The 21,604-nt window shown below is 47.8% G+C and overlaps 1 protein-coding gene across 4 annotated transcripts in view; it reads right to left on the reverse strand.

The window, feature by feature from the left end:
* Nucleotides 1–8,483: 8,483 nt before the first annotated feature.
* LOC142571774 (uncharacterized) overlaps nt 8,484–21,604 on the reverse strand; it is a 112,716-nt gene continuing 99,595 nt past the window's right edge. For 3 of the 4 annotated variants that reach the window (XM_075680371.1, XM_075680370.1, XM_075680369.1), the window contains 5 exons: nt 21,054–21,357; nt 19,145–19,501; nt 18,468–18,659; nt 17,373–17,655; nt 8,484–13,727 (listed from right to left, as the gene is read on the reverse strand). In XM_075680371.1, the coding sequence (XP_075536486.1) occupies nt 13,431–13,727; nt 17,373–17,655; nt 18,468–18,659; nt 19,145–19,501; nt 21,054–21,357 (1,433 nt within the window). In that variant the 3' untranslated portion in view covers nt 8,484–13,430. The remainder of the gene's footprint in view (nt 13,728–17,372; nt 17,656–18,467; nt 18,660–19,144; nt 19,502–21,053; nt 21,358–21,604) is intronic. The other variant, XM_075680372.1, reaches the window with a different exon arrangement.

Consider the following 21,604-nt stretch of genomic DNA (forward strand, 5'->3'; position numbering starts at 1 on the left):
GAAGTGAGCTTTGTGTGGTGTGTACTGATTCAACCCAAAAGCGGCGAGCACACAGCGCGCACAAAATTATGAGCCGTCTGCAGATCATTTTCAGGATACGACGCGAGCGACTGCGCGCGACCTTACAAAGTACACACTTGTTGCCGGAGTTGAAGCGCCCTTGCACCCGGTCCCGAAATGCGCAGTTGCTGCTGAAGCACAACGCCCCCCCCCCCTCCCTTCCCTCCCTTTAATCCCCGGCACTTCGCGTTTCGGAAAACGGCGTGTTTGCCCTTCGCATTCTTCGTTCGAACGTGCCAGCTTGAGCCGCGATCGTGGGCTTCCCTGGCGTGCTTTCACTATCACAAGATGCATACGATGCGCGGCGACGGTGTTATCGCCCTTGGATTTGATATGGAACACCATGGCGACGGTGACGGCAACAGCGATGGCAAAAATGCGCTTGAAGTGTCCATATATAATTGCTACCGCAATAAAAAGAAAAGGTCACGGTTTCGCCGGAAAGGCGAAGCATCGATTGCGATAGCAAATTTCTGGAAGTAAGCACAGTAGCTTTATCGCCCGTATAAACTTGTAAACATAGGTATGCGAACTAAATTAACAAGCGTGGTTTCACGCGCGCACAAGCAAACATGAACATATCTCGCTCGACGACCGCGGAAACTCGCTTTCAAAACGCTAGAGTGAGCATGCGCGGCAGCAGCAGCGAGCGAATTGACCTTCCTGCTTCGTCTCGCATCAACGCGAACTGAGACACAGACTCTATCCCCGTCGCCGACGGCTTTCTCCGTGCAGCCCTCGCGGCCGTGAGCCTGGGCGGCTGCTCACGGCCGCGAGGGCTGCACGGAGTAGAACGCGCCCCCTATTTCCCCCCCCCCCCACTTCCGGAGCCTTGGGCGCGGCGGAGGGTGGTGCGCTTCCTCCCCGCTTTCTGCGCTTGCGTGCGCGAGATTAGAGAGCTTTAGGGTAGGGAGGGAGATTAGAGAGAATAGAATAGGGGCCCCAAACGTTTGGGGCGCCAAAGAAATAGCATCGAAGCCGCTGCACATGCGCGAGACGCAAACTGCGTTTCGGTTTTGCTACATGCTCCTAGGGACCATAGTTTTGCGTCGGGCACGCTATTTCACTAATTTAGCAGGGGCCCCAAAAGCTGCCCCAAAAGCTCTGCGTCAACGAACATGGCGGCACCCATCGAAGCGACGGCTCTAACCCAGCACCAAACTGGGTTCGATTCGCGCTAACGCCTGAAGTTCTCAAGCTAGGAGAAGTGACTGTGGTTATCGCTTTCTCTCAGCTAGAGTGTGTTATGGAGATTTATTCATTAGGCGCCGCTGATTCCGAATTCGATCGCCGATTTCACGGCTCGTAGTCCTAACACAGTTTAACTTGGCTGGAGAAGGCACGTAAAGTTAATTACTCAAGACAGCGCAACTAATTGCTTGCTGCTAATAACCTCTAAATTTTAGTTAAACGCGGAAACACGAATGTCAAAATTACTTATAAAAAGGTGTATCTTGTTTAATTATTTGCTATAGTCTTTCTTTGACGCCGTAGTGGCGCTGCAAGCCCAAGACGCTATCTGCAAACGCAAAGCATATTTTAAAGCTCTTCATTCTTGCGTGCTCCAACGCTAACACCCTCAAAGTTCTTTGGGGCCACCTAACTTTTGGGGCCCCTATTCTAAAACTCTCCATTGAGCCGTGATCGCCGGCTCACCGTTGCACGCTTTCACTCGCACGTACAGCATACGGCGCACGGCGACGATATTATCTGCCCTTGGACTTTATACGGAACCTCACGGCGACGCCGACGGTATAAATACACCTGGAGTTCCGTTCGGCATTAAACTCGCTTATTGAAACGTCTATTATAAAGCTAGACACCTTTGATGCGGAGTGCATTGTGTGCTAGCGAATTAGCTTCATAATCCTGACTCACTTGGAATTTGTGGACCTACTTTAGATCTTTTGCAAAGCTACCTTACTAACAGAACCCAGGTTGTTAGATATGGAAGCCCAATAACAACCAACCAAGGCGTTCCATGTGCACAACGATCAATTTTGGGTCCTTTGTTATTCCTCATTTACATTAATGACTTACCATTATCAATTAACTGTTCTGAAGGCATCCTCTATGCTGATGATACAACGATATTCACTAGTGATAAAGACATTAACAGTCTACTAAGAAAGTTAAACGCCGATGTCACGAATCTTGTTTCTTGGGGTAAAAATAACTTGCTAAACGTGAACCCTGTTAAAACAAAGTGTATGTTATTTCACTCGCCCCCCCCCCCCCCAAAAAAAAAGAAACGCCTACAAGAACCCGTGAGCTATACATCGATAACTACGTCACTACCCCATCTAATTTTATTACCTTCGTTGGTGTTACACTAGACCCCCAACTTAAGTATAACATTCACGTAAACTCTGTCACTAAGAAGATTGCTATTGGCATCCGCTTGCTCATTCGAACAAGACACTGTTTTCAGCAATATATTCTAAAATCACTTCACTACGCTTTCATTAACAGTCACCTTACTTACTGCATTTCATCGTAGGGCAACACATATCCCGTACACTTGACATCCCTCATTCACCTTCAGAACCGGGCGGTCCGAATAATTACCCACAGTTCATACACCGCATCAGCAGCGCCCATTTTTCGCACTCTTGAAATTCTACCCTTAACCTGTACATTTCAAGTCAAACTAAGTCTTATATTGTATAGAAGTAGAAACAGTGACGTTCCAACTGAGTTACTTCCCACGACGCAACTTTTCAATACAAATAACACGCGGTTTTCTGAAAATAATAATCTCTTGCTTCCTTAAGACAACACTAACTATGGCAGAATGACAGCCTTCTTTTCTGCAATTTCGTTTTGGAATTCACTGCCATCAAATATTAAACCATGCTCTTCACTAAACTGTTTGCGGCGGCTTCTAAAACAGTTCTTACTAACAACCTACCTTACCTGATAATTAGACAAGTGTATATATGTTTATATGTGTATGCATATGTATATATGTATATTTGCCTGTGTATGCATATATGTGTATATGTGTATGTATGCATGCGTGCGTGTATACATTCATTACTGTGTAGCCATGTTTTATTGTTTTTCTCGTTTTATGTTCATAGATTATTAGCCGTTTGTAAATTAGTTTTGTTGCATTGTTGGATTGCGCACTGTTGTTACATAATCATTATACTCCTATTCAATTACTGTGATGTTCGTACCTTCATGTGTATTTCAATATAGAATTACTCTTGCTAATTTTCGTGTAATCTTCAACTACCAGATGCTTCATTAATTACTTCTAATATGGTGATTGTATTTTCACGCTGTCCATATCTTCGTTGCTAATCCTATATTATATATTTTATACATGTAACAGGAGGTCCCCCTGACAGTTCTTACTTTGGGACCTCCTTCTGTATTGCATTTTCTTTGTAATTGAAATGTTTAATAATAATAAGATTGATTGATTGACTACACAATTATTATTATTATTATTATTATTATTATTATTATTATTATTATTATTATTATTATTATTATTATTATTATTATTATTATTATTATTATTATTAACGTTGTTGTTGTTGTGATGACAAAAATATTTGTTGCGGTTACCTCCTTGTAAACGAAACACGGCGGGCCCTATGTAGCCCGGATTGTAGCCATTAAAGGTTATTCGCTGCAATAAATAAATAAATAAATATAGAAACATTAGCACACGAGACACACATTAAATTACTTGATATTCTCATTCGAATGCGCTGTTACTTCCTATTACTTGTTTTCTCCCACCAAAGGTCGCGGTTTCGACACCAAGCCATGGTAGTGGGTTCGACCAGGAGTGCCTTATCATCAATTATGTGGTTCGGGTGCTTGTTTTGAGTTTGTTCTTTATTGAAACGTATATGCTGTGCTGTATGTTGTATGCGCGCTTCCAAAGAATGTATGCACTGATCGCTTCACTTTGCTGAGTGCTTGCAGCCTCTGTCTTACCGGGGTATGAGCAGTTGCATTTGGGGGTGTGAGCCTTAGATTATGATAGTTTTCTGTCGACGTTACGCCACGAATAAACCCCGGGATCCTAGCCATAGACAGATTGTCGGTAAAATCCGAGGACACCTGAGCTGTGAATTCACTTCTTACGAGTTGTGAATACGAAAGCATTAATGTGAGCGGTCCTTCGAGTAATAAGCTCCGCGCGGGCAAGCGAACGCGTTGAGACGCTTGGCCAACGTCTCCTAGATAGCACAAGGCCGGTGCACGTCGATCCGTGACGTCATGCTATCTTGCCGAACTGCCATAGTCTAATGGGGACGCCCTCAAGTAGGCCGCGGTTACTTTGGCGGCTCCGCTTTCGTCACGCCGGGCTTTGTAATAAAAATTCCAGTCCTAGCAGCATGATGCTATAAAGCAGAGTGCACAAGGCCGCTATCTAGGAGGAACTGGTCTTTAGCTCAGTGGGTAAGACGCTCGGCCTCTGACCGTGGGCTCGCAGGGTTCGAAACTCACTACCGCCAACGTTTTTGTTTTCAAATTTATACTGTTTGTATACATAAATTTCGTTGTAGCGGTTACGACGGCAAGTACTAAACGCAGGCGAGAGCTTGCGCGAACTAGGAAAGCGCGGATAACACTGGCTTCCGAGAGCGAGGGGGACGGGGCGTCGTGGTGACGCGCTCTCCCCTCACGTAACACCGGGCTCAGCAGCATCTTTTCCCTTTCCTCTCTCTTCTCTGTCGAGGTGCGCAAGAGTTATGGTGTCGCAGCCAATGGGAATTTAGGTGTCGTCTCGCTGCCACAGACGCCGGCTTTCTCGCTCAATAAAGATTTGATGCTTTCGCATCAATAAATAAATAAAGTTTCAACGCAGTTGGCGAACAAGTTCAATTCATGCACCGTCAAATAAATGTCACCATTGTTTTTATTGTCCTTTCGTTCCCGCTTCTTTCGACACAGCCGGCATATGCTACACGCACGCACACACAAAGACAAAACAAGGCGAACAAAACATATGAGGACGACAAAATGTGTTTTGGCGAATATATTATATGTACAACTCTTTCAGGACGTTGAAAATAAGTATGGCTCGTGAGGTCCAACTCTGCACCACGCAAAGATGGACTCTATTGTACACAGCAGCTTCCGCCGTTTACGCACTATATACACACATTCCTCTAGAAAATAAATGCTTGTGCGCATCACTCCTCAGTGGATATATATATATATATATATAATGTTCGATAGAAGCATACACACACCACGAGGCGCCTTACACTGCACTGCATACACTGCACAATAATTGGCGCGTCACGGTAGTACCATGTTCCCTCTTTTCTTCCCCCTTTTTCTCCTGCATCTATTACAACACGCCACTCGAATATGCTTTCCGCGCACGTCTGGCTTATATGTATCTTCAACTAACTATTAATATCTACTAACAATTACGAAATTCCAGCCTTCATAGCAAGCCCGCGTATTTCTGTTCTACTAATACAGAGTTTTTTTAGACCTCTCATAAAGTTCGTTCGACCGAAGTGTTGCGGCATGCTAACTACGCTACTACGCGCGCTAATGACGTCAACAACCACAAATTTAAACTTTGGCTAGTGAACACGTTTACGTATTTCTTTTACACGTGGTTATAAGATTACGGCCATATGCTACAAACTCGGTGCCTAAGGTCTTTGCCACATATGCTATCGCCACTATGACGTCATACGGTACTGCTAGCATACACGATGTATTAGGTTCTCGCTTTCGTAACGCGCTGGATACACGAAAGCGTAAGCGACTCTACAGCTCGTTAATTATGAAGCCTCTCACAAGAACTCCAGCAACTTAAGCGCTGCTCCATTCAGAATGGTCGACCTACATGCGCGCGATGATGCAAATAATAATAAATGAAAGAAAGAAACGGCTACAGGTACGAAATACTAAACGCTCCGGCTCGGTCTGCGTTCTTTAAAGGCATATATACTTTCTCTGAAAGCGTAACACCAAGTACGTACCGCTGGTATTACGCCTATTAGTACTATATACTTCGCAAAAGGTCGGTCTGCTCCTTAATTAAGTGATCAGTCTTTCAAGCAAGCGAGTTGAGGCGAGATTGGGGAATAAAATTTGAACGTCGCCGTTTCAGCAAAGGCCACTTTGTCACTTTTCTCGCGACCTTGGGAACATGTGTTGCGTTTGCGGGTGTCGGGTATAGCTGTCGCACAGGTTCTTAAGATAAAGGTATCTGCCGTTTGGACCAGGCACAATAAACTTGCACTTATGTGAGGGTATGGTAGCTTTCCTTTCCATTAAAGATAACCTAAACGAGAAGGTTCTTCCTAGAAACCTGGTGCTCGCTTGTGCTCTTCTGATATCCCGGGCCAGGAAATTGGATGCGAATGACAGTTGCACGCACCGCATTTAATTGTATGGCATTTAATTAACCGCTAAACGAAAGCGTTTCTTCACATAGATTCCGATATGTGCGTCAAATCTCCCTAATTGCTTTGTGCCTTTGTTACGGACGAAAATAGTCTCTACTATTCTTCTAGACATACAATCGCTTCGAATGAACAAACGAGTGATTAAAGTGCTTGCAACGAGCCACTTATTAGCGTCACAGCTTGGCAGTGAGCGCAGCAATACCTATCGTACTGTCTTTACGTTGTCCATTCGGGACAGCGAGACTCCTCTTTAAAACAGTGGAGAACACGGTCTATGTGGCGACGGAATTTAAAAAAGAAAAAACGAAACTGAAACAGAATACTGTTAATCATCACGCCAGGAATGCAACAGCAGCTGGGCGGACACTTAAGGGCCACGTGCTCGGCGCGCTCGGGCGTTCGTGCAACCCTGTGTGTCATGCACGAGCAAACGCATCACCGAAAGTAACACGAGACGAACGGCTCGGCGGAGGCATGCTTGAAGGCTTTTCTCGGCACGGCGCCTATCATGTAAGCGTGGTCGCAGAGCCTCTTGTACTTGAACGCCAGCTGCCTCGGTAGTGGGTGGCCGTGGACTCAAAACCCCGTTATCGCCGTCGACGGGCACAGATGGGTGCAAGCGGCCTCACACCAGCTCGGCTTTCCACTTAACACAAAACTTGCAGAAAGCTTCTTGAAATTACTGGAAAGGCGCGAAGGCGACTTTAAATTATGGAAAATTTTGGACAACAGTCAACGTGGACGGTTAGAAAGCTGCAGGACGTTGTCTAGAAGTATACGTCTAAATAACGTTTAACCCTGACGAGAGTTAATTGGTTTAGACGTTTTAATTTGTTTTCCGCGACGGTCTAGACTTTCTTTAGCTGTTCTCGTGTTTCGTGTGGTTTATCGCTTAACGACTTGAAGGAAGGTCACGCGCAACTTCGAATCCCCGTCAAAACAACTTTGTGAGGGCAAAAAATCTCCGGAGATTCCTCTGTAATCTGCGTGGCAGAGGAAGATTAATGAACGGTAACATTGATATACGTTTCTGGCTAAGTAACTGACTACCCGAAAGAAAACTTTGCAGTTTAAGAGGATGAAAAATTACATTGAAATTGGAGGAAATTAAAGTGATGAAGAAACTCACTTCCACCTAAGTCCTGCCAACAAATAAAGCATAGAACGTGGGTCCGAGTTCACAATGCTCTTCGTAAGTGCTCTACATGACAGCATGTAGCTGTACGGTGAACTTTATCCTTGTCACGGCGCGGAACGGATGTGAACGAAATTGCATTGTGCCCGGACGACAAAGTCATTCGAAGCGCATAACTGGAGAACGCAGACGCCCTACAGACAACGATCACCGGAATGACGCATGCATTGCGAAACCGCGAATCAAAATAAGTAAAAAAAAAGTATGAAAGGGATAGCATGACGGGAAGAACATTCAGCTGAGCTGTCGACAATTCAGCTTTTGTTCTCCTTCCTACACTATAATCACGTGAACAGCTGCTATACCCCGACAATGTCACTTGCCCTTCAGTCAAGCGGCGTACAAATTAAGCGACACCCATCGGGTACGGCACTGTGCATGGCGAGGGCAACGAATAAGAGGCATTCCGTGCTTTATGCCCGCTTCCCTCTTTCCTTCCACGCGTCACAATTACAGAAGGTAAAAAACGGCAAAGCCGTACAGGTTAGCGTGTCCGTTGTACAATTTACCCCCCTCGTAGATTCTTTTTTTTTTCAAGCGAAATCAGAAATCGGTCCATTCGAATGAGGGAAGTGGCGCACCTAGGCCCGATGCTCAATTCGTGTACAGCTCCTCAATCACGGCAGTGGCGTCCATTACACGCTCTCCATTACCCTTGAAATGTGAAACATTCTCTAAAGAAGAAAGAAAAAAAGAACAACAACATTGAGTCAGGACTAAGGCAGGTTGCGAAGAACCGGAAGAAAAACAACCGGTTGGGAAACGCTATTTCAACGCGCAGGCGGAATGCCGCGCATGGCAGTGAGCGGGCGGCGTAACCAAACGTATTCGGATACCAATAGAATTTAATGCATGGCACTAAAGTAACCTCGAAGTTACCGCCCAAGCTAAGACAATTACAACGGTGGGCTATTTTCATCATGGCTGCTGCAACAGCAACCCAACCAGGATGGTTGGAAGAAAAAAAAAATGTCCCGCACGATTTCCTACGCGACGCACTTTAATCCTTATCTTGTGAGCATCGCGCTGAGCTACATTTCATGTTGGCATTGGAAAGGCTCTAAAATGGGTTGTACCACCCATAAACAGTACTCGGACGAGAGACAGGCTTGTGAACGGATGAAATTTTCCTCCACGCCCTCACACAGCCTCGATCACAAAAGTTCCGCGTGGTGGGTACTGCAGTCGGTACCGCAGGTACAGCGACCGCGGATGCTGACGTCACGTCCACAGTGACGTCTTCGGGCGGCGAGGCGCGGCTTCCGGCGCTTGAACGTGGGACAGGTCAACAGCGCGAAAGAGAATCGCTCGTGTCGACTGCTCTACCGTTTTTTGTTTCGCGTTGTTCGCAGAAGGGAACTTGCGTAAGAGTGAACGCGCGAGAGGGAAATTCGAAGTATTACAAGCTTGTCTAGAGCTCTTTAGACGTAGTCGCGAGGGCCGCTCGTTCAAGCTTTGTTGGACAGCTTTGCTCAAGTTTTCCATGAAATGCAATGAGGACGAAAACATTTACGCTTAAGCGCATGGCTGTGCCACCTGGACCGGACGTAGTTACTGAGTTGTACGATGAAGCTTGCATGAGCGAAATTGAATTTAATATTGAGCGCAGTTTAACGTTTGTTTGCTGGAAGAAAATCACTTTTGGCATGGTGCACGCTATCTGTGAGTTACGTGCCGACAAAGCGCGCAGCACGAGTTTCGTGTTGATCGGTGTAAAGATATACAGGAATGATCATTGCCTGCTGCCGCAGCCTTGACCCACACAGTGTCAGTCGATAAAATCGAGCACACACAGCAGTACACACAGGCATTCAGCGTCGTACACGGACACACGCATACACACACAAGGACCCGGTACAAGATAACACACTATTTGGTGGCAGTGCGACAACTTCAGCTCTTGTCAAGTACACTTCATGCTTCATTTTGCACACTGGCGATCGGCGCTGCATGGCCTCCGACTGTATACCACGCCACAGTCCTTCAGTGCGATTTTTGATAGAATGTCAGTCTTCCGTGCCACTAGCAACCAGATCTTCTGAAGCCTCTCGGTGGTCAAAGGTTCATGCGATCCACCTGAACAGTCTCCCACTCATCAGATGCCGTTGCTTGCAAGAAAGCTGCATTTAGAGTCCCATTGGCACACGATTTTCGCTGCAGCTCTTGTGCATTCTAGAACACTCGCGTGCGAGGTTAAACAGGACGAAATGCTAAGGCAGATACAAAATAAACAGCAATGTCCATCAACAAAGGTAAAACGAGGGAGAGTTCACCACATTAATCATTTTCTATGAGAGCCTCAGTACCTTCAGAATGCTGCGTTTTTTTATGGTCACAAATACTCCCTTTCTTGGCACATTCAATTTGTTACAGAATTGAAAAGCCTGTTAACAATTTTTGAAAAATTTGAAATTAAACAATGCATGGCACACCACTTGAATCAATTCGAGAGAACACTCTAAGGGGCATAAAAGTAGTCACCATTCAAGGTACACACACAGGGCAATGTGCGCGAGCTTACATCAACAAGTTGCAAACAATGCTCTTCGTGATTTCTCACCACAATCTCAGCATTGCCGGCCAAATCTCACAGATTTTCAGGGCAATTATGTTGGTATTGGTCGTGCCAGAAAAAGAAAACTTAACTGTATCTTACATCAGAAACTTTTTGGACATCTTAGACAAACAGAATGCAGCAAAAATATTTGATGACATTTGTAGTCCTCAGCCACGGACATAATTTCCCTGCTGTGTAAGTGTCCTGTACATCTTTGCAGACTAAAAATGAATTCCTGGTTGGGCAAGGGGATTCAGGAGGACATGGTCGGGATGAAGCATCGAATCTGTATAGATCTTTAAATTAGACTAGGACAAGCTATTCATTAATAAAGGGAAAATGAGACATCCACCCAATTGTAGCAATTGCTACAAAGGAAACCCATACGGGTTCCTCGAAAGAAAAGCCTCGCAGTTGAAGAAAAATTTGTCCTGGTCCGGGACTCGAGCCTGGGACCACCGCCTTTCCTGGGCTGCCGCTCTACCATCTGAGCTAAGCAAGCAGCTAGCAGATGGCAGGGCGAAGTCGAATTAATCAACAACTCGAATGAAAGGCAAGAGTTAAGCGTAATAGTTCTACGTAACAGCTTTTCTTTTGAGAAACCCGTATGGGTTTCCTTTGTAGAACTTGCCACGATTGGGTGAATGTCTCATTTTCCCTTTATTAATTACTTCTCTCCCCTCGCAGGTTTCCGCAGAATTATTACGACAAACTATTCATGTTTGATAGGATTGACAGAGCACATAATGATTTGGAGGGCAATGTGGATCCAATATAAATAACCCTGTTTTTAAATCGCTAAATGATAAAAGCAGCCTCTAAATATTAAAAAAAATATCTGAAACAGTTACCTCTTCCACGCTTTCATTCTGTGCTCCTAGCTACAGTTCAGATGCATGTACACATAAAAAAGAAGGACCTATCAAAGATACACACTGCTGCCTTCAGGTAATTTTCACCTTTTGCAATAAAAGAAAAATAATAAAAACCATTAAAAATATGGATATTTCTTGCATGCGTATACATGAATGCGTGCATATATGTTATTCTTTATAACACTTTATCTATGAGTGCATAATAAAAATACAATTCCTTGTTTAAACAGCAGAGGCCGAGAAGTGCCAAACTCCCAACTTCACATAAATACTCTTGGCCACTGAGATTTCTGCTTCGAGCCCACCAGAATAAAACAGCCAGGTACAAGAATTTATATATATATACATATATATTTATGAAAATAAACCAAGATAGAAATGCAATAGTGCAGTAATCTTCAATGCCAGATGGCAGGTCTGTCTTGATAAGGCATTCGAGACATTTGCTCTGCAACTAGTAGTGCAGCAACTGGAGGCCATAGTTGAATCTACTGCTCAACAAGCTGCAGACGCGAGATGATGGACATGCACAAACAAGGAGACGTCAGTGCCCATTCTCTGGCAAGCTGAAACACTGCTCAGCGTAATGTCAATGTTTTGAGTAAGAACATAATATCGTACTCAATGGCATTTGGCATTGCAGACTAAACATGATACAGCTTCACTCCTTTTCAGCGAAGGTACGCTTGAGTTCGTTGTACCCATTGTCCCATATTGCACACTATGTGAAATCACGCATTCTCAGCCTTGATGGCTCAACTTTGAGCTTCAACAATTCACCATTTTAAACCAGTCAGTTATTGCAAAAGCGCCACAACCAAAACAAAGAAGCTAGGACATATGTTCACTGAAACAAAACTGAGATCAATATTTCCTGTATCATAATTTGCTATCAATTCAGGACAAGATAGCAAGTGGAGCCAGCCTTGGACGTTTTCATGCATGCTTAAGATCAATGTAGTGAATGCAGAGGAACTTTTAATACTAGCACGCCAAATCACCAAAAGAATATACTAGCAAAAGATGATGGAGTGAGTATTCAAGCAACGAGTATTGCACAGCCCCTCTCACATGACCACTGTCATCATAAAGCTGAGAATTTCATCACCAAATGATGGTGCAGCTGTTTGCTTCGCTGTATTTTAAAAAGAACACTGTGGTATTGGAAATGACAGTGAACCTCAAGCGTGAGTCGATTGTGCGTGTGTGGAAAGATAGCATTTGTGGTTTGAAGAAAAGAGGAACAGAAATAACAAAGAAGAATTTTAGGGGAGAACTGGAAGACAAAGTCGAGCAGCTACGTCACGCCTTTTGTGCGTTTATGATGTTAAAAGAACATTTGATGCAGAAAGCGAGAAAAAAAATTCACTGCCGAGGCATCAGCAGGTGGGCACTGTCAGCGAACGGTTGAGTCAACAGAGATAAGGAGGCAAGCAGAGTGTCTGACAAGTGCTAACACATTGATATATATTCACACACTTTCCTAGTACCCAAATATCCGCCCTGTATGAATAGCGAAATTGAAATTTTCCAAGCAAGATACTTGAGTAACAACATGAAAGAGAGAAAACAGTTGCCCACATTAGAAAATCTGAAAATGTTACGTTTATATTTCATGCCAGTGGATGGCAAAGATTTGTTATTTAGCTCTCCTATGTCCTAGGCCTATTGAAAAATCGAGGCCCTCGGATTACCCTACTCCAATAGCGCTAAAGCTGTAATTAGATACTCCGTCGTGAAAGGTCGTATTTGGGTCAGGTCGGCTCCCGGACACTAGCGCGGGAAACTGCGCTGCCCCTTATGAAGTGAACGATATACCAAAAAAAAAAAAAAAAAGCAGTGCGCAAGGGAGCACAGAAGCGCTTCTACCACTGACCGAAAGTCCCAAAACACGGACGCTCATTCGACGCCGCAGCTAAGCACAGGTCACGTTTCTCTGGATCTGGACCTGCTGCGTTCGCTGTTCCCACTGGTAAATGCGCTGCAAGGGCTGTGAGGTCAACAACAGAGACACACAGGCGCACCTACCAAAGGGTGCCAGGGGGGCAAAATGCCCACCGCGAAACCATATCGGCACACAATTACTTCACTTTCAGTACCACCAAAGGGGGGGGAACGTGTCCGTTTTTTATGCCTCCCCTGCGAATGTCATCAGAGTGCGACGGGGCACCTAGCTCCTTTTTCTCGGCTTTTTTTTTTTTCTAGGTCAGCAACACCGAGTCCACTGGTCTAGGTGGGTCCCCTTCTTGCGGACAAAAGGGCCCGGTTGCATCCCAGTGGCCGGCGTACGTTGAGACGCGTACGCGGTGGTGCAGCACTGAATCCGGGGCAGCGCGGCTCTCTCAGACGTACAGCTTCCAGATGGAGATGGGCTGCCGGTAGAGTCCCGGGGCGCCCTGCTCGCGGCCCCCGAACACGTAGAAGCAGAGGCGCCACTGGTGCAGCTCGGTGCGCCCACCGGGAGGGCTGCCGTGTCCCGCCCGGCCGGCGCTACGCAGGCGCACGGGCGTGCTTTGGCAGCTCTCCTCCTTGATGGCCTGGATGGGCGTGCGCTTGGACACCGCCACGGCTGCCTGGCTGCACACGGTGGGCGTGCGCTGCGACACGCGGTCCCAGGAGCGCGCGCGCTCCTTCACCACCTGCCAACATTGCAAGGGGTCAGGGCCGGTCGCGGTGGCTATAACGCATCGTTTCTGTCGATATTTGCTGGCATTTGTTTCGTCCATGTTACGTTAACAGGCATGGACCAGCTCACAACACTCATAGAGAGAAAATGAGAAGACGAAACAAAACAAAGCACTTACAACATACTACAACATGCTAACTTGAATGAGACGAGCGATAAATGAGCATAAGCTGCGCTGCAACACACAACTCCAAGGAAAAAAAAAAGAAGTGTCGAGCAGCGGCCAAACATATAAGAGGTTTCGGCTGGGTAAATTTTGGGTAGTGTATATAGAGACGATTTAAAAGTGCACAACCAAGCTCGAGCTGTTGGGGCCAATGTGCAGCAAGCGACGATACAGTCGTGCCACGGGCATTGGACGTAAATACGCGGTGGAGATCACGGGGACACGCCTAACGTTCAACAAGCGCTTTACCTCACCATTAACGCACGCTACTACACGAAATCATTATTCGCCTTAGCAGTTCAGAGTAAATTTACAACAGGGCAATGCCCGTAGACACCGAAAGCAATACTACCTGTGCAGTGAATATTTTACGTTATTTCCAGCTACAGACACGCTAGAAGATAGAAGAGATCAGCTGCAATGTGACTTTTCCAGGAAAGGCAGAGAGTTAGGTTGAAGCTAGGTGACTGTAGGTTCACTCTGTTGACACTTTTCTGCTCCCTGAGTAACAATACCTGGCGATGCAGGAGCTTCTTGCAGGAGCCTCGTACGAGAAACCTATGTTACGCTTATCGACTATAGCGTTCGATCAGGGGCCTTCTGTAACGTTCTATTCGCACTTGAATGCACATGGCCCACCTTTTACAACCATAGGGTAGCTTTCTACATGCCCGAGAGTCACCTTTATACTTCCTACCACGTTCACAATCACCTCTGTACTACCACCTCGCCTTCAATGCGCGCTGTTTGTTACATAACTACTATGTTTGCACTAATGATAAGCATTCATCCAGCGTCGAGCGTACCGAACGTTGCGTAATGACGCGTCGGCTCCCTTTAGCTAATACACCTACCCAATGTCCCAGTGGTGCAATCAGAATGGCGGCATTGTCATAATAGAGATTACTTGGGTTCCATTATAGTTGACGTGCTCCTATAATTAATATATAACTGCGCTTACTATTCACACAATAAATGAATATGTTAAAGGCTTGCTTAAATACTTTACCTGGCTATGTTTTACGCATACGAAAATACTTTTTAAAAAAGGTTAACTTTTGCCCGAAAGGCGAAACACCAATCGCGATAGCAAATTAGTGGATAGCTGTAGGAAGTGAGGATAGTAGCTTTAGCGGCCGTATAAACTTGTGTAAGCGTGACTGAACGAGGATGTAGGAAGAAACAGACACACAAAGACAGCGCTGCCTTTGTGTGTCTGCTTCTTTCTACGTCCTTGTTCAGTCGCGCTTACACATTCTATCATGGATTGAAGTCAACTAGCTCGCCCACGTGTTTTAACTAAATTAACAAGCACCGCGTCACGCGTGCACAGGTAACCATGAACCCATCTAGCTCGATGAACGCGGAAAGTCGCGGTCAGAATGCTGGAGTGAGGAATTGCGGCAGTAGCAAACAAATTCACCTTCGCGCACCTTTGGCTTCAGCGCGAACGAAACATCGAAAGCGCAGCGCATGCGAAGCTACCGGTACTACGCGCACTCTGCAAACATCTCATATCGCTTTGAAGATGAGGCCAGCGCGGGCGCGCACTTTGGCCCCGTCGCAGGTCGCTTTCAAGACACACGAGCATCGGCAACGCACCCTACGGCGTCCGCCAAAGGTGTCCACTACGGCGTCCGCCATTCACGCCATTCGCGTGCCCGACGCCGTAGCAGACGCCGCGGTAGACGCCACTCTGTACGGAGCGGCGGGCGAGGAGGACATCGAGGCACCCTAGCACCCTAGCGACAGCCGTAGAAGAACACCCCTCCTCCCTCACCTGACCCACCACCCTGCCTCACCCGCGACAGGAGAGGGCATGCTTCCGGCCTACGTTCCTCGCTCGCGCACGAGAGATTGAACCGCGTTCGCCGGCTCACCCTCGCAAGCTTTCACCCACACACACACACCATATGGCGCGTGGCGACTGTTTTATCGACCTTGGACTTTATGCGGAACCTTACGGCGACGCCGACGGCAGAAATGCGCTTGGAGCGTCGATATAAGACTCCATCGCAATAAAAAACACCGAATGTCCTAGCAAAACAGATTCAAAAAGCTGGCTTCCTGGCATGCGCACCCTTATTGTGGAGAAGCCAGCTTTCAAGGTGTTTGCTACATAGTATGCAGATGTACTTGAGAATGTAGTGGCACCCGTTTTGATGGCTACCAATATTCTGCAGTAGTAGGGATGGTCCTGAAGGCAGAAATAGGAGCGCAGTGAGGCTACATCTTCGCCAGTCTGCTGCCCAGCCAAAATATCGAAGGGAGGAATCGTTGCGCGAGTGCAGGACGGCCCCTTTCCCTCTTCACCATCGAACGCCACTGCCGCTCAAGTATGAACTATACTCCGTTCCATGCATAGCAGTGCATAGCAGTCAACGCTGTGGATGCTAGAGAGACTTCTTGCAACTTAGATATAGTTCGATGCATTTTGACCGCATTTGTGCGTAACTGTTTTTGCATAGGCTCAGTAATAGAATGAAACAAGTTTTAATCCTTAGAAACAAACACACTGTGGTATACGGGCGCTAATGCGTTGTTTTAGATCATTTTTATTTTTGTCGTTATTTTCGATTTTTTTTATTTGCAAGTATAAGTCTAATAATCACAGCTAAATTAAAGGTTAACCAAGCGAAACTAAGACTCCACCATGCTAAACCAATTTTTCGTTTTTCATATCCAGGGTTAGCTGAGCTAAGCCGCAGCCAATTTTTGCTTAGCGCAAGACAGCTGCATTTGTTTTTGCCTCTGTAAACTTACTGACTTGCATTGCTATCAATCTCTAATTTTCCTTATGTGTAAAAAATCGGCAGAACCCAGCTCACGATGACTGTGGACGGTAAAGCGTTTGGTATAGAAGCGCGTCATGCGGCAGGCGGGTTCCTCTCTCGCTGCCGGGAAGTCCGCGCGAGGCCTCCGAGACTAGAAGCATGGCGCGCCGGTGCCTGCGAACGCTGAGAATTGTTTCCTCGCTTGCCGCGCACTCAGTGGCACATATACTCAGCGACCCAAGTTGCCGAGCGGTTCATCGAAGAGCGACACATACCCAATGGCGGCATGAAAGAGGTTCCTTGAAGAATGTGGCAATGTGCACATATGTACACATTGCCACATGCTCATTGGCGCAAGCCAGTCCGATGGGTTTCGAAGTTCCCTCAACATAGGAGCCCGGTGCGCTACCCATCTGACCATTGACTACCCGGTGACCCAGGTAGGCGGAAAAATGGTTAGAGAAGAACATACACAGCCCCCCAAAAGTACGTAAAGTACCCTAAGAATGCTAACGCATCGACAGCTTTGCATTTCTATCGTCTTTGACGGCGCGTGTCCATTTTAAGCACTTTAGCAACCCGTCTCACATCAGTGTACTTCTAATTCAGTCGACGGGCCTGCGCAACTCCCCGTACACACGGCGTACACACCACCAACCTGTATTCCCGGCTGGGCGGCTGCGCTGAACGTGCTCAGCTCAATGGCGGCGGCCGTGGCGGCGTTGAGCGACGAGGGCCGCGATCTCGGTCCGTGACCCGTCAGGAAGTTCATGATGTCGCGCTGCAACTCGGGGTCGTCCTCGGCGAACGAGTAGTAGCCCGAGCAGTGGGACGCGCTGTGCGACAGCTGCAGGGGCGAGATGGCAGGAGCCCCGGAGCTGCTCGCGTCCGAGAACCACGTGTAGCTGCTGGTCGAGCGTCGGGGCCCACCCACGCGGTACCTACGCGCACGAAGCGCAGGTAACGGGTGAGCGAGAGTACCTAAGGTGGGGTGCGCTGCTTTCGCATATAGCCCCTTGGTGGGGTATATTGCAGAATGCTAGACTTGTAGCTAGTATTGCATCAAACCAACGCGAAGGAGTTGTTTGAAAAAACAGAAAGAAAAGGACGCAGGAAGACTGGAAGTTTGAATTTTTATTAATACTTAATCGAATATTAGCGACAGTCTTTAAGAAGGCGTGGAACAGAAACAGAAACATTTCGGACTTCATGTCGATGATTCCTGCCATACGTATTGCTCGAGCCTTCATGGTCTGACACTATCAAACATTTCTCCCCGGGTTCACAAAATGGGTGCGCTCGAAGCTCCTCCGCTGAGGTCAGGGGAACACAGCACCGCGAATCGACTGCAAAAAAGTCTGCGCTTCAATAAAGCTTCTCGGCCTTCCTTACGACGAGGAGTTGTGTGAGGAATACCACTCCATTGAATTGGAGTAGATGCTGGATGTGCATGGTTGCGAAATTTTGCCTCAAAAATGACCGAGGAGTGTTATTCTCGAGCTGTCACCAGTCAGCGCAGCGGTGGCGTTGCCCTTCAGTTTCTGAAGCGAAGTGGAATTACAAACACGGAAATTAAAACCACGCAGTTAGACAACATAACTGCAGCTGAGTGAAGTGTCACAAAGCAGAGTAAATTGGCCGCAGAAAAAAACACATTCGCAAGGGCCACAACCGGGTCCTCCTGTTGAGGCAGTAACGTAACATGAGGCCCCTTCGAGCTCTCCTAGCAGGCACCCTCTAATATCTTGTGTACCTGACGTTGCTCTGGTCGAGGTCGATGAGCAAGTCCGCGCGGGGGTCGGTGGCGTTCTCGCAGGGCGTGTGCTGTTGGTCGCTGTTCCCTCCGGTGGTCGCGGTGGGCGTGCAGCAGCAGCTGGCCCCGGACCGCGCGGGGGCGGCCGCGGCCGCCGAGGAAGACACGTTGAAGGTGTTCAAGCTCTGCGAACTGAGACACGAAACGCGTAGCGGCGGCCCTTCATGCTTCGAAAGCCATCGGCAGACGCGGAACGAACGATCAACACAGGTAGACGAGGAAAAAAGAGGGATCTGCGGGAAAGCGCAACATAGGATTCATTGGAAAAGTACAGAGAGTCTTAAGCGTTGCAGTACACATGTAAGCATGTTGCAGCAGCTTGCATGGTGTTATGTTTTTTCCCTCAGCGTTCTGTTCTGCATTCCGGTTGAGATATCGTAAGCACGCCCTACGTAGCAGCTGTCACTGTATACCTGCAATAGACATTAAGTAAGTCCTGGCGTGTCTACTGTTTGTTATCTATCTCTCCGTGCGGTCACTAAACATGATCGGGACGCTCGTCCAGACCGAAGTGATGTTACGATCGCTACAACAGACAGCAATATGCACGGTTAGTTGTGCCAACCGTAAGGCAGGTGAAGGGGGGGGGGGGGGGGTGCCATGTGACGCGGGCGCACCTGGTGATGCGCCGGGATCTGCCACCCTGCGGCGGCGGGCTCAGCATTCCCGGAGGCACAGGCACCGAGCAGTCCCTGTTGCGCGGCAGTATCTCCGACAGGGGCCGCACGCGCACGCTCAGCTGCCGCTTGCGCTGGTGCTGGGGCGTCGACTCCCCGCTGCTGTCAGACGCCTCGAGCACGGCGTCGGTGCTCGCGGACTTCTGGATGGCCTGCGGCGTGGGCACGCCGGAGGCCGGGTCCCCTCCTTCGAGCAGCTTCTCGGTCTCGTCTCGGCGCAAGCCGCTGCCCACGGAGTAGCTGCCGCTGGAGATGCTGCGCACCAGCCGGCTGCTGGATAGCTTCTCCTTCAGGGACCTGCGTCCCACGTGTGTTCGCCCTGTCTGTAGTGCACACGGGTCGTGGGGAGGTGCAACGCGAGCCTTTTGGCGCGGTCTCAGATATACGGCTAGTATTTAACAATGCCCAATGCAGCAGCAGGGTTGGTCGATTCAAACTTGGAAACTTGCAGCGCGCAGGAACACCACCACAGCAAAGAGGAAAAGACAAGCGCGAGCTTGCAAGCAACTCTTTCGAACATAGGAAATTATTCTCGGAAGCACAATGCGCAGAAAACAAAAACAAACAAACAAACAAACAAACAAACAAACAAACGGACGGACGGACGGACGGACGGACGGTTTCTTACCAGCACAGATCAACGCCACCAAGTATAAACGAAGATGTTATATTATCTAGATGACGGCACGTAGCCTTGACGGGTCAGTCTAAGCTGAAGACGCGCAAGCGCCTCCCGCGAGTCTACCGTGTTCGCTCTGCATGGTCGCTGTGCTGGTGACGATAATTTTCAGTACAAACAAGCAAAACAACAAATCACTGTTATATCTGTGTGATACAAGTGTGTACAATACAGTTGGCATTTCCAAGTTCGCAAACCATTGCGTTTCTAATGCTCGTTACCTATGTGCCAATGATTCGGTTTGAGAAAGGCTTTGGTGGCGTCGTTAGCGCGTATGTTACAAATGGTAAACGGCTAGTAGTATACTCACGTCGCTTGCACTCGGCATGCAACATGCTGCGTGCAATTCTATCAAACTGCTTGGAGGTGCATACCTACCGAACGCGTGAAGACAGAGTAAATCGGTGCTGCAAAATGTGCTGCATATGTCCACTTCCTGGACTTAGAAGGAGTGCTGTAGAAGTCACATTCCAAATGATAAAAATTTAACCACAGATATAAACGGTGTCATATGCGGAAGCGCTTCTAACGTGTTTTCGTAGGCCACCCTCCTTGCGTCCACACCTTTTTAGCCCCCGCACTACCGAAGACCATGGGCGCGATCGGAGATCGTTGTTCGGATCGTGTGTTCAGTTTCACCGCGCCGACTTTGCCAGCCGCGTGCAGTTGGCGCGGCCTAGGCCAATCAAGCAAGGCGAAACTGAACGCGCGATCCGAACAGCGATCTCCAATCGCGCGCCTTGTTGGCGATGCTAACCGTAACGTTAGCATCACCGACTAAGTAATGTTGGCATCATTAAATGAGGAAAACGTCGTCTATTGCTGCTCATGCGATAACTTAAACGCGAAGAGCTTTGTCCATTAAATAATTTAGCCTCTGTCACCAATGCTACTGCTGATGCAATGCACATGCCGCAGCTGTGAGACACTTTGCAAACCTTAGAGCTAAACCGATCGACTAACTAACTAACTAACTAACTAACTAACTAACTAACTAACTAACTAACTAACTAACTAACTAACTAACTAACTAACTAACTAACTAACTAACTAACTAACTAACTAACTAACTAACTAACTAACTAACTAACTATTTGCAAGCTTTAGTACCTTGGTACATACAAGCGGATGGAAAAGGAGCGGCAAAGCAATGGCGAGAGGAGCCCGCACCTGAGGTTGACCTGGGCGCCGCAGCCGCCATACGCGCAGCCGGCGTCGTCGTCCTCGTCCTCGTCCTGGGAGCCCGTGCTCTTGCTGCACAGCCGGGACACCGGGTGCACCTTGAAGCGCAGCGAGGCGGCCCGGCCGTGGCGCGGCCGATGCTGGTGCAGCGCCGCGCCGCCTTCCTCGTCCTCCTTGGCGGCGGACACGCGGTCGGCCCACGTGGCCAGTCCCGGATTTACCAGGGCCACGTGACGGCACCGGGGCGTCGGCACGACGCCCTCCACCGCCACCTTCTCCCACGTCTCGCTCACTGGACGCCAACGGCGAGACGAATGTGTCTCAAAACGGCGAGCTGGTTCACTTTGCAAGTTCAATGCGGCAGTGTATACGTGGCGGATTGGTTCGCGCACAGGAAATATCGGCCGTGAAGTAAACCACGCTCAGGAATAGACACAGGCTAAAAATGCGCACAAGCATAGTGCTTTGTTTGTGTACTAGCCACTTGATAACTCGAACTCGGATATCTCGAAATATCGGTTAAGTCGAATTTTTTTCTG

This window comes from Dermacentor variabilis, chromosome 2, assembly GCF_050947875.1.
Source record: "Dermacentor variabilis isolate Ectoservices chromosome 2, ASM5094787v1, whole genome shotgun sequence".
NCBI lineage: Eukaryota > Metazoa > Arthropoda > Arachnida > Ixodida > Ixodidae > Dermacentor > Dermacentor variabilis.